At 37.5% G+C, this 14,020-nt stretch overlaps 1 protein-coding gene across 1 annotated transcript in view; it reads left to right on the top strand.

Moving 5' to 3' along the window:
* DNTT (DNA nucleotidylexotransferase) overlaps positions 1–14,020 on the top strand; it is a 1,045,168-nt gene that overhangs the window by 274,965 nt on the left and 756,183 nt on the right. The window contains exon 6 of the mRNA XM_053692399.1: positions 7,774–7,897. Within this exon, the coding sequence (XP_053548374.1) occupies positions 7,774–7,897 (124 nt within the window). The remainder of the gene's footprint in view (positions 1–7,773; positions 7,898–14,020) is intronic.

Genomic DNA, 14,020 nt, shown 5'->3' with positions numbered 1-14,020 from the left:
TGGTCAATACAAACTTCATCAGAATTATGAGAAGTAGGAAGAGACCTTTATGTTTATTTGAAGGCAGAATAGCAGTAATAGTCTTCTCTATGGCTGCAGCAATATAATCTTTTATATCTACAGGATGGAAGATCAGTCAATTTACAACATACACACTTAGCTTTGGTAGATTTGTTTTCAGGCAATTTGGTTCCTACAGTAACATCAGAGGCAGGATGAGTTTGAGACATCTTGAAAAATGTAACAAAAAAAGAAAAAATAACATTTAAACAAAATATCCAATTTTCTCAAAATAGCAGTTTCAGGAATGGGAAAAAATGCTTATATGAAAAACAAAAGCAAATATCATAGCCCTCTGAAACAAATGAAAGCAGAGAGCAAAAGAGGGAGAGACTTAATATAACAACATTTTTGGTGCCAAAAATGACGCCAACAAAGATGACGCAAATTCTGAGAAAAAAACTTTTGGGGCCAAGGTTAACAGGAAATTACACAATTCTCGTCATAACAAATTTGCTTCAACAAAGACGCAAGAAATTACATGACTCATGCCACAACAAACGCAACCTTCATGCCAGAATATTCATGCCAAAAATGACTCAATAAATAGAAGTATTTTGCGCCATTGCGAGGCTAATTTGTCCGTGAACATTTGAAAAAACAGACCAAAGTTATAACTAACTGAAAAAATATACAAAATTTCTGCTGAAACTGTTAGACTGCAAAGGGAAATAAACATAGACCTGACTTATGGCAAATATATGCAATATATATTTAAAACTTTAAAAATTATAAAGTGCCAAACATAGCAGACAGCCAAACCAGTACTGAAACATATCAGCAGAGGTAATGGTAGAGGAGTATAATGTCGATTTGTAAAGGGAGGTGGCAGATGAATCCCCACGACCGAATTTACAGAGAGACTTAGAATATATTTCCCATAGGCGAAAACATGGCATCATAAGGCAAATACTCCCTTTACATGCCTCAGACAAACACTGTACTTTGAGAGGAACTGGGCTTCAAAATGCTTAGAAGCGCCTTTCACAGAAGAAATCAAGCACAACTTGCTTCACCATCCTCCAACTAAGGCAAAGTTTGTAAAACTGAAGTATGAGTGAGGTGGGAGGTGTATTTATAGGCATTTTGAGGTTTGGGAAACTTTGCCCCCTCCAGGTAGGAATGTATAACCCATACGTCACTAGCTCATGGACTCTTGCCACTTACATGAAAGAAAAGGAAGTTTTCTCTATGGGAAGTGTGTTTACTGTCTCTACATAGAAAGGAGCCACAGGTTCTCAGGAAACTGTGCAAAAGAATTTTATATAAAATTCTTCTTTAATTGTGACTCAGTAGGAGTAATATATCTATTACATGTGGATGCCCCTGTTTCTATGTGGGGAAAAACTAAGCGTTTTCTTAAGGACGCACTTTCACTACTATTAAAAATATGATTTATGAATTTGTAAAAGTAAAATGAAAATCATATAAAAAGATGGCTTCAGTCGTTTTTATTTTAATTATATTCTGCTTTGTGTACCATACATTGATAGCAATCATGAGTGACATATTTAATATGGTTCTCTCTATTTTTTCTTGCTAATCATAATCATCACCATTTTTATGCTTATAAGGCAGGGCCAGGGGAGCCTAACCCAGCTGGTTATTGTGCTTTGGGAGATTATTCAAACAGCGGCAGGCATTTGATGACCTCCTGTGTGCCATATTTTAAGGCTCTATGATTCAGAGGTTCAGTGACCCGAGCACAGAAAAAAAGGCACTCAGTGACGGACCTGGTTATCCAATGTAGCAGATTGTAGTCTTTCTCTTCTAGACCTGGATTATGAGTGACCTTTACGGGCAACCTTTCCTGGCACTCTTTTTCCTAATCATTTGTAGGGGTGTCTACATAAGATTGTAAGTACAGAGGGATGTAAATGGTATATAATCCTATAACATACATCACATACATATAATACTTAGAGAAGTTGAAAAATGTAACATAAACATAGCGAAGTAGTGCAGGATATATTTCTTAAGAGTAGTCACTGGGAAGGCAGCAAAAGCATTCTATATGGGTGGTCAGAAACTACTTGCATATTGATTAAATATATTTATCATTCCTATAGATTACTTCTTTATCTTGAAGGGTCCTTGGAGTCACATGTGTGCGCTAAACCAGGCCTCATTGGTGTTTGGGAAGAAAATTAACCTCTGGCAGTTTGTCAATACACCATTCCAGAAGTGGACAAAACCTTAGAAAACATAGGCTAAACCATTCTGTTGGCATTATACTCCAGTTACTTAAAACCTTAGATGCCAGAAGGTGTATGAAAATTAGGCCTAGTGGAGCGCTATTTATAGTGCACAATCATGTATTACTAGTGAATGGTAGAATAGTTTTACCAGAAAATGTTAGTGCGGACAATATTTTTTTAGCACGCCCTATACTTCATACTTTATATCGTAGCCGCACTAACATTGCTCATATTACAAAGACATGTGCGATTCGGTTCGGATCGATTCGGAAATTCGGATCGATTCGAATTTCCGAATTAAAATAGTGCCGAATCTAACGAATAAATCCGAATTAGTTTGGATTTATTCAGTAGATTTGGATGGCCATGGATTACACTAGTATTGTACAGTATATTAGGTTATATCACTCTGCTATGGGTTACACCTAATATACAGTACATAATACTAGTCTAATACACAGCACATCCCACCTAACACTTACCGAAATTCAGAATTTCCGAACCGAACCGAATCCGGCCGAATTTATTCGAATCCAAATAAATCCGAAATGAATCTAATTTTTCCGAATTCGAATCGATCCGAACAGAAATTCAAAAAAATCCGAATTGATCCGAACCGAACCAAATTTTTTCGCCATGCACATGTCTAATATTACAAACTCTATAATAAAAGCTAGACATTTTAAAAACAAATGCACCAACAAATTTAACAAAATTCATTAGTATATATTATTTTCCTTTAAATGAGCTTTTAAAGGCTATATATTAACCTCTAGCGCTCTGGGGAGCCACACTAATATTCTTCACTGAGTCAAGGTCATGCTAGTAGGCTTAGTGCGGCGGATTACAGAGTCTACACTAAAAGAAGGTCCCTGTGCGCTAGTGGTAAGTATAAGCCCACAGATGACACTGTGTCACCTCCAGCAAAATAACATTTACATTCTATTTAATGAAAATTAATGTAAATGTTATCGAATATCCAGTATTCGAAACACTTTAAATTAAACAAATTAATTCTGCAGAAAACTAATTTTCTGAAAAACTATTTTTTTCAGAATATTCGTTACAAATGATTCATCCAAAATAAATTATTCACTTCTGCACATGTCTAATAATAGCGCTAAAAAAGTTGACTGAAGGCCTAAAGTAAAAATGTTTAATTATTTCACTCATAGAGGCCTATTTATCAAGCCGTCAACCACAAATACACTGGAATTCCGCAGCGTAATTGTGGCAAGCTTGATTCACCTCATTTATCAAAGCCTAAAGACCGGCAAAAGTTGAAATCTGTGACGTAACATACGATCCGCCGGTCTCAGTCCGACACAGATCGATGCTTACGTCATTACAGATGTTCCGAATGCAAATTCGGCACTATCTGACTACTTTTGCTAGTTATCAAATATCTACCTTGTACGCTTGCAACTATTCCAGCCCAGTGTACCTGCTTTTCAATCCGCCGCCCTGGAGGCGGCGGATGCCATAGGAATCTGAAAGCTCATGTTCGCTGCTGCCCGATATCCCATTGATTCCTATGGGAGAATAAAAGTTATGTTTACACCTAACACCCTAACATAATCCCCGAGTCTAAACACCCCTAATCTGCCTCGCCGACACCTACATTATATTTATTAACCCCTAATCTGCCGCCTCCTTAATAATACTTATTAACCCCTAATCTGCCGCCCCGCCACCACCTACATTATACTTATTAACCCCTAATCTGCCGTCCCGACACCGCCGCCACCTACATTATACTTAGTAACCCCTAATCTGCCACCCCCTACACCGCTGCCACCTACATTATACTTATTAACCCCTAATCTGCTGCCCCGACACCGCCGCCACCTACATAAAAGTATTAACCCCTATCCCGCCGCTCCCGGAGTCCACCGCAACTAAATAAAGTTTTTAACCCCTAAAACCCCTGGCCTTCCACATCAGTACCACTTACTAAACCTATTAACCCCTAAACCGCCAGCCCCCCCACATCGCCATAAACTAAATTAACCTATTAACCCCTAAACCTAACAACCCCTTAACTTTACATTAAATATTAACTCATCCCTATCTTATAATAAATTTAAAATAACCTTTAGATTTAAATTAAACTATATTAAACTAATAATTAACCTACCCTAACTATTATACTAAGATTACATTAAACTATATTAAACTAATAATTAACCTACACTATTATACTAAAATGACATTAAACTATATTAAACTACTAATAAACCTACCCTAACTGTTATACTAAAATTACATTAAACTACAAATTAAATTAACTGTATTACATATTTAAACACCTAACCCTACTCAAATTATTTTAATCTATTATTAAAAATTACTAAATTGCAAAAAACTAACAACTAAGTTACACAAAATAAAAAATAAATTATCAAATATTTAAACTAATTACACCTAATCTAAGAGCCCTATGAAAATAAAAAGCCCCCCTTAAAATAAAAAAAAACCCTAGCCTACAATAAACTACCAATGGCCCTTAAAAGGGCCTTTTGCGAGGCATTGCCCCAAAGAAATCAGCTCTTTTACCTGTAAAAAAAATACAAATACCCCCCAAACAGTAAAACCCACCACCAACCCAAAAACCTAATCTATAAAACTAATGCTCCCCATTGCCCTGAAAAGGGCATTTGTATGGGCATTGCCTTTAAAAGGGCATTTAGCTCTTTTTCCTTGCCCAAACCCTAATCTAAAAATAAAACCCACCCAATAAACCCTTAAAAAAAACTAACACTAACCCCCGAAGATCCACTTACAGTTTCTGAAGACCCGACATCCATCCTCAACGAAGCGGCAGAAGTCCTCATCGAAGCCGGCAGAAGTCTTCATCCAGACGGCATCTTCTATCTTAATCCATCCGGTGCAGAGCGGCTCCATCTTCAAGACATCGGACGCGGAGCATCCTCTTCTTTCAACGTCTTCTTCAACAATGAAGGTTCCTTTAAATGATGTCATCCAAGATGGCGTCCCTTAGATTCCGATTGGCTGATAGAATTCTATCAGCCAATCGGAATTAAGGTTGAAAAAATCCTATTGGCTGTTGCAATCAGTCAATAGGATTGAGCTTTCATCCTATTGGCTGATCCAATCAGCCAATAGGATTGAGCTCACATTCTATTGGCTGATTGGAACATTATTTTAATGTGTTTTGGATGTGTTTTGTGCAACTTTTTTTTTAAACCTTACAGTTTAATTCAGTTTAATTCAGTTCAAAAGTTGCACTGCAGTTTCAGCTTTCACTTGCACCCAAACTATAACTTTCAACTTGCAAGTATATCCATTGAAAGTATAGGTTGTGCTCGAGTGAAGTCACCTGCTCTAACCCATCTTTGGTAAGCTTTTCCATGGACTTGTAATATTAAGTTGCAGACTAATGTTAAATTTGTCCAACACTATCACGTACAGTGTTCCGTGCTATCATTAGCGCACCACTTGTATTCTGGCTCTAGGTGTTTTTGAGTGGACAGAAATGGAGTCAATATTTAAAATGTAACTTTCAAGATTTAAAGGGACAGTCCAAAAAAACTTTCATGATTCAAATAGGGCATGTAATTTTAAACAACTTTCCAATTTACTTTTATCACCAATTTTGCTTGTTCTCTTGGTATTCTTAGTTGAAAGCTAAACCTAGGAGGTTCATATGCTAATTTCTTAGACCTTGAAGGCTGCCTCTAATCTAAATGCATTTGGACAGTTTTTCACTACTAGAGGGCATTAGTTTATGTGTTTCATATAGATAACCTTGAGCTCATGCACATGAATTTACCATGGAGTGAGCACTGTTTGGCTAAAATGCAAGTCTGTCAAAAGAACTGAAATAAGCGGGCAGTCTGCAGAGGCTTTGATACAAGGTAATTACAGAGGTAAAACGTGTATTATAAGTGTGTTTGTTATGCAAAACTGGAGAATGGGTAATTAAGGGATTATCTATCTTTTAAAACAACAACAATCCTGGTGTTGACTGTCCCTTTAAATAGAGCCTGCACTATTATCTAACTTTCTTTGTTCTCTTGGTATCCTTTGTTGAAATTCATACTTAGGTTTGCTTAAGAGCAGCAATAAGCTACTGGGAACCAGCTACTGATTGGTGGCTGCACATATATGTCTCTATTCATTGATTCACCATATGTGTTCAGCTAATTCCCAGTAGTGCATTGCTGCTCTTTCAGCAAAGGATACCAAAAGAATGAACCAGATTTGTTAATAAAAGTAAATGGGGATGTTGTTTAAAATTGTATACTTTTACTGAATCATGAAAGAAACATTGATTTTCATATCCCTTTAAGTATCTGATTATTTAATGTAGATTAATATAATGTTATAGCATCCAAAAAACAGTCTAATGAATAAATTGCTCTGGCTCAGAATAAAAAAAACACAACTATTTTATCTCTTACTCTTAACCTATGATTAAGCATTAGTACAGCATGAAACGCGTCAGGGGTCATTCCATGTATCTGCTTGTTTGTGGACTTTTAATGATGTTGAAATAAAAGGTGTTTTTAAAGCAATTTTACCCCAGAGAGCTCTGTTTCTTCTATTATCTCTTCCCCTTGCCTTATCCATAAATCTCACTAGGAAGACTAAAATATAGACCTTTGTGTAATTCTTCCATTTTGTATCTATATTTGTATCTCTTCCCCTTACCTTGGCCATTAATCTCATTAGGAAGACTAAATTCTGGACCTTTGTTTAATTCTGCCATTTTGTATCTATATTTGTATCTCTTCCCCTTACCTTAGCCATTAATCTTATTAGGAAGACTAAAATATAGACCTCTGTGTAATTCTGCCATTTTGTATCTTTATTTGTATCTCTTCCCCTTACCTTAGCCATTAATCTCATTAGGAAGACTAAATTCTGGACCTTTGTTTAATTCTGCCATTTTGTATCTATATTTGTATCTCTTCCCCTTACCTTAGCCATTAATCTCATTAGGAAGACTAAATTCTGGACCTTTGTGTAATTCTGCCATTTTGTATCTATATTTGTATCTCTTCCCCTTACCTTAGCCATTAATATTATTAGGAAGACTAAAATATAGACCTTTGTGTAATTCTGCCATTTTGTATCTTTATTTGTATCTCTTCCCCTTACCTTAGCCATTAATCTCATTAGGAAGACTAAAATATAGACCTTTGTGTAATTCTGCCATTTTGTATCTTTATTTGTATCTCTTCCCCTTACCTTAGCCATTAATCTCATTAGGAAGACTAAAATATAGACCTTTGTGTAATTCTGCCATTTAGTATCTTTATTTGTATCTCTTCCCCTTACCTTAGCCATTAATCTCATTAGGAAGACTAAAATATAGACCTTTGTGTAATTCTGCCATTTTGTATCTTTATTTGTATCTCTTCCCCTTACTTTAGCTATTAATCTCATTAGGAAGACTAAAAGCTGGACCTTTGTGTAATTCTGCCATTTTGCATCTATAATCCTAAACAAAATTGTATCTTTACAGCTTGTTTATGTATTTGTTTTACAGTTATTTACATCTGTCTTTGGAGTAGGGTTGAAGACCTCTGAGAAATGGTACAGGATGGGTTTACGAACTCTTGAAGAAATCAAAATGAGAGAAGATATAAAATTAACAAAAATGCAGAAATATGGTAAATCAGTTGACTTTTTTCAATAAAACTATGATGTACTTTTTCTGCAAAAAATTATTTGCTTTATTGATTAATTTTAATGACATCACTTTTAAAGATATTTAAAGGGACATTAAACCCAAATTTTATCTTTCATGATTTAGAAAGAGCATACAATTTTAAACAACTTTCTAATTTACTTCTATTATCTATTTTGCTTCATTCTCTTGATATTCTTTGCTGAAAAGCATATCTAGATATGCTTAGTAGCTGCTGATTGGTAGCTGCACATGATAGATGCCTCCTGTGATTGGTTCACCGTGTGCATTGATATTTCTTCATTAAAGTATATCTAAAGAATGAAACAAATTAGGTAATAGAAGTAAATTGGAATGTTGTTTAAAATTGTATTCTCTACCTTAATCATGAAAGAAAATGTTTGGGTATAGTGTCCCTTTAATGCCTGTGACACAAAGGAATTATATGAAGTAGGAAATCAACTCCATTAGAAAAGAAAGGCTTCCTCTTTTTCTTTTATATATTTACTAATGATGCTTTGGCAGTTGTATTTTTTCTCCTTTTTAGTTGAAATAGTTTTTATTGTCATACACATAAAAATTACAAGCCACATTACCTTGTCTTATATATCACAACTCCCCCTTTGACCCCCAATGAAGATCAAATATTCCCACAATAGTCTGTCAAGAGTGGAGATATCAATCGAATGTCCATTGATTCAGCAAGTCCAACAAAGAGTATTATTTCGATCTAGACTGTGAGGCCTGTAATGTCGCTTATCAATACAATACAACCGGGGTTTGGAGAGTGGGAGAAAGGGAACAGCAGGGAAAAAAAACAAAAAAAAAACAAGATGTACAAGGTAGTTTCCTTCCCCTCTCCCCTCCCCACCCCCGATATCCATTTTGTGTATGGTTGTAATACCTCCCCTCTAACATCCTTTCAACAAACAATAACTTTATCTAAAAAAATCATCCAACTTGCCTGCCACGCCACTCCTCCATCGCCGAATCCGGGAGAGGGGTCCCCCCCCAATGTTTGATCCAGTCCGAGTCCCCAAGTCATTTTACCCCCTCTAGTATCTTGTAAGTTTCCTCCCCTACCCGTTCTGCCTGTTGCTTGGTTGGTCGTCCCTGGATGTCCAGATCGTTAGTGGCCAGCTAAAATCCAATAGTTCCACACCCTGAAAAATTGGTCCTGACTATTCTGTATAAAGGCTATTGTCTCCGACATTTTATAAGTGATTTGAATCTGATCTTTTACTTCCCCCCAAGAGGGTACCCCTGTCTTCCAATGTCTTGCAACACATATTCTGGTTGCTGTACATAGAATGCGAATAAACGTGTTAATAGCTGCATTGAACGGTCTAACCCTGTCATTTAATAGTGCTTGTGAAGCAGAGAGGGAGATAGTTTCAGAAAGTACCTCACTAAGAAGTTCGGATAATTTAGACCATACCTGTTTAACCTGAGAGCAATCCCACCACATATGCATGTATGTACCTGTTTCAGCACAACCTCTATAACACAACTTATTACCTCTTTGGGTGTAATGCGAGGTGATGATAGGGGTGAGATACCATCGAAAGGATGTTTTAATACTATTCTCTCTAAAGTCTGCGCTAGTTAGCCCTTTGCTAGATGTGTATAAAATGGTTTCCCAGTCTTCTAGTTTGTGATTTATATTTAGTTCCTCTTCCCATTTCATCATAACAGATGTTTTAGAGGGAAGTTTAGCCCTCTGTAGTGTTAAATATATTGCAGAGATTGCTTTTTTGGGTCTCTGTGTTGCGTTACAAAAGTATTCAAGGGTAGTTAATCTTGTATCGGATCTAAGCATTCTAAATTTGGTAATAGCTGATGCTACTTGTAAGTATAAAAACCATTGTAACTTTTCTGGTGCAATTTTATCCTGAATTTGTTGGTAGGTAGCTATTTTATTGTTATATAAGAAGTCTGCGACCCTGTATAGTCCTTTGTTTTCCCATTTTCCGATCTGTAAATGAAAGTCTACACTCAAAAGGGTTCTTAGTGGTCTAATCACCGAATCTTTGGGAATTAGGTGTAGCGAGCCGGTTAGCCAAGTCCAGGTCTGTATCATCTCTAATGTGGGTCTTGAGGCAGGTGTATCTTTAACAGGCTGTTTCCACTGTCCCCACAATAAGTCCTCCGGTCGTCTATATCCCGCCATCAAAGTCTCCACCCTCACCCACATTATGTCATCTGAGTTCTTACTCATCAGGGTGGTTTGCGCTAGTCTAGCTGCCTGGTAATAGTGAGTCAAATTTGGAACCCCCACTCCCCCTAATTGTCTGTGTTGTTGTAGGATGTGCGAGGGGATTCTAGCCTTTTTACTTCCCCTTAAAAATCCATTTGCAACTTTTTTAAGTCAGTTAAGGGTACCCTAATTGGAAGGGCTCTAAAGAGATACAATATTTTGGGGAGAATATTCATCTTTATTGCCGATAGTCGGCCATACCAGGAGAATCCTCCTTTTTTCCATTTGTTAATATCTTTTCTTATCATTTTATATAGGGGGATATAGTTTAACTTATACAAATCTGCTATATTATTTGGTAATTTAACCCCCAAATATTTTATCGCTGCATTGGCCCATAAGAATTCAAAATTAGCTTCTATTAATTTTCGGGTGTGGTCAGGTAGAGCAATGGGAATCGCTTCACATTTCTCAAGGTTGACTTTGTAACCAGACACATCAGAGTATTCCTGTAGAACCCGATATAAGTTGGGAAGTGACATAAGTGGTTTGGTTAATGTGAGAAGCACATCATCTGCAAATAAAGACACCTTGAATTCTTGACCTCCGATTGAGACTCCATGTATATCTGGAGATAAGCGAATAGTCGCTGCTAATGGCTCTATACAAATTGCGAACAAAAGTGGTGAAAGTGGGCAGCCCTGTCGTGTTCCGTTTAAAACCTCTATAAGTTTTGATTGATACCCCGCTATTCTAACATTAGCTGTTGGGTGTGAGTATATACTTCTAATAGCCTGTAGGAACTCTCCGTGGAAACCCAATCTATTTAGTACCTCTAGCATAAAGTTCCAGTCTATCCTGTCAAACGCCTTCTCCGCGTCCAACGAGAGGACCAGAGAAGGCGTTTTTGTTCTGCAGAGGTAATCAACCAGGGAGATCGTGCGCCTTGTATTGTCTGGGGCTTCTCTATCTTGAATGAAACCCACTTGGTCAGGGTGGATCAGGGTTGGTAAGTGTATTTTTAATCTGTTAGCTAGAATTTTGGTAAAAATCTTGATATCCTGATTAATTAATGAGATGGGTCGGTAACTTTGGCATAATTTTGGGTTTCTCCCGGGTTTGGGTATAACTACTATTTTAGCTTGTAAAATTTCTATGGGAATTTCTTTACCTTGCAGAATGTCGTTGCAAAATGAAACTACATGCGGGATTAAAATAGATCTAAATAGTTGATAATATTCACCCGGGAATCCATCTGGGCCTGCCGCTTTCCCTGGTTTAAGTTCCTTTATGGCATTAAGGACCTCCATGGTAGTAACCCCAGCATTTAGCTCTTTACTAATCTCTTTATCTAAAGGGGTAAGTTTAGCTTCATCTAAAAACCTTGTCAAAAGTTGTGTGGTGTGGCTATTTGGTTTTGTTTTTTTACCGTCATATAGACAAGCATAATACTGCGCAAAAGTATCGGCAATCTCTTGGGGGTTTGAGGTATAGGCTCCATCACTTTTTTGGATAAGTGGGATCGTAAAAGATTTGGTCCTTTCCCTCAACTTGTAGGCTAGATATCTGTCCGGCTTGTTAGAATATAAAAAGTAGTGTGATTTTAGTCTATGGGCCGACCTTAAAGAGGTGTCATTCATAATTGTAGCCAATTCTTGCCTTTTAGTTTGTAATTGTTTAAGTGTTTCTAGTGCTAGAGTTTGCTGGTGTGACCTGGAGAGAGTGTCTATCTGTTTTTGTAAGATGTCCGTTTGGAGTCTATTAGCTCTGGTAAGAGCCGTTTTTTCTTTTATGAGTAAGCCTCTTAGATAGGGCTTGTGTGCCGCCCAAATGGTAATTGGGTTGGAGGTCGTCCCTACATTAAAGTCCCAGTATTCTGTTAATGTTTTAGATAAGGACTCACGTGTTTTAGTAACTTTTAATACATACGGATCATAGGTCCAAGAGCGTGTTGCACTAATTTGAAAAGTTTTTTTAAAATCTATTTGGACTATTGAGTGGTCTGACCAAGCGCATGCATGTATCGTGGAGGAGATCAGGTCTGGTATTAAGGTTTGGCTCATATAAATGTAATCCAATTTGGAGTAGGATTTGTGTGCACTGGAGTAATATGTATAGTCGTTGGTCCTACCATATAGAGTGTCCCAGGAATCCAAAACATTATGTTCTAGGAAGACTTCTTTTAGTTTTTTGATTGTGGAGTTATGCCTTAATTGCGATTGAGATAGTGTGGTTTTACTGCTACGTTGGTGTGTATGCATAGAGACATTGAAGTCCCCCCCTAAGATAATTCTAGAGTGTGACCACTGGGTTAACAATTGAGAGATACGGGTAAAAAAGACTGCCTGCGATTCGTTCGGAGCATAAACATTACATAGGACTATCTGTTTATCGTGTATCCTCCCCTGTAGTATCAGAAATCTGCCTTCTGGGTCCCTAATTGTGTCTTCTATTACAAATCCTACCGATTGATGAATTAATATGGATACCCCTCTCTTTTTTTTGTCGAATGTGGAATGGAAATGTTGGGTATATCCTTTGGACCAATATTTAGGTATTACCTCCCTAGTGAAGTGTGTCTCTTGAAGTAGTATAATGTTTGCTTTTAATCTGGTGTATTGGGTCAATGCTGTCCTGCATTTAGCGTCTGTATTGAGGCCTCTGACGTTGTGTGAGATTAGTCGTAGATTGTTAGTCATTACTCACTGTGTCTTTGGTGGGGAACCCCTCCCCCTGGGTCGTTGTTACATTGTTCAGCCAAATAGTCTGCAGGTACTGGTGGAACTGCCTTCCCATGGTAGATGGGATGTATCGGCGAAGGAGGTGGCACGGCAAATGAAAAACAAAAACATAAACATATATATTAGTAAACAATTTAGTTAACCTTCCAACAAAGGTATATCTCATGAGGCTACTGGATCTATATGTCCTGTGTGGAAAGAACAACATCAAAAAAAAGAAGAGAACAACACCCTTAACCCCTCCCCCCCCTGAAAAAAAAAATTCTTATCAAAAGACTTAATCGCATAGTGCAATAACTGTAAGCATTTATACTATAGGAAATTTGGCATCTTACAAACCAGTAGTTATTAGGTACTGAACATGACATGCTAAATTGTCCTTCTGTGTAACTACAGTCCTGAAATGAATCAGCTAATATAGACTGTTCATAGAAAGAGATTGTCAAGGTTTATTTTTTCTCTTGGGAACTCTGGTCCACCTTTGCCTCTGGGTGTGGGATGGGTCCTCTTGTGCATGGGCTAGATCTTCTCTCCCCTTTAGCTGTGGTATTTCTGGCGGTTCTAATTGTAGACTCCGGCATATATCAGGAATTTCTGTGGCTTCTTTGAGGCTCAAGGATCTTCCATTGTGCAATATATAGAGGCAAAAAGGGAAACCCCAACGATATCTGATCTGGTGTTTTCTTAGGAGTGCTGTTAAAGGTCTTAAATAGCTTCTCCTTTGGAGAGTTCGTATGCAAAGGTCTTGATAGAATTGAATTACCATGCCTTGAAACTTAAAAGTGGGTTGTTTCCGTGCCGCTGCAATTATTTCCTCTTTTTCTGGGAATCTAAGAAATTTGACGATAACATCTCTGGGAGGTGCATCGTCTTTGGGTTTAGGTCTTAGGGCTCTGTGTGCCCTTTCCGCTCACTTCTCCAGTAATAGCTTGAAATAGTTGGTGAAGATATATAGGTAGTTCTTCCGTCGAGACTGTTTCTGGAATCCCCTTCAGTCGCAGGTTACACCTGTGACTCCTGTTTTCTAGATCCTCTAGCTTGTCTTGCATCTCATTTACTTCTTGCTGTTGTGTGGAGACCTTTTGTGTTAGATTAGAGAACTCGTCAGTAGTAGAAGCCTCATTTTCCTCCAGGCTAGCTACCCTGGAGCCTAACTCAGAAATTTCTT

This window comes from Bombina bombina, chromosome 9 (assembly GCF_027579735.1).
Source record: "Bombina bombina isolate aBomBom1 chromosome 9, aBomBom1.pri, whole genome shotgun sequence".
Classification (NCBI taxonomy): Eukaryota; Metazoa; Chordata; class Amphibia; order Anura; family Bombinatoridae; genus Bombina; species Bombina bombina.
Note: the sequence above shows the minus strand (reverse complement) of the source record. Positions and strands in the feature narration are given on the sequence as shown.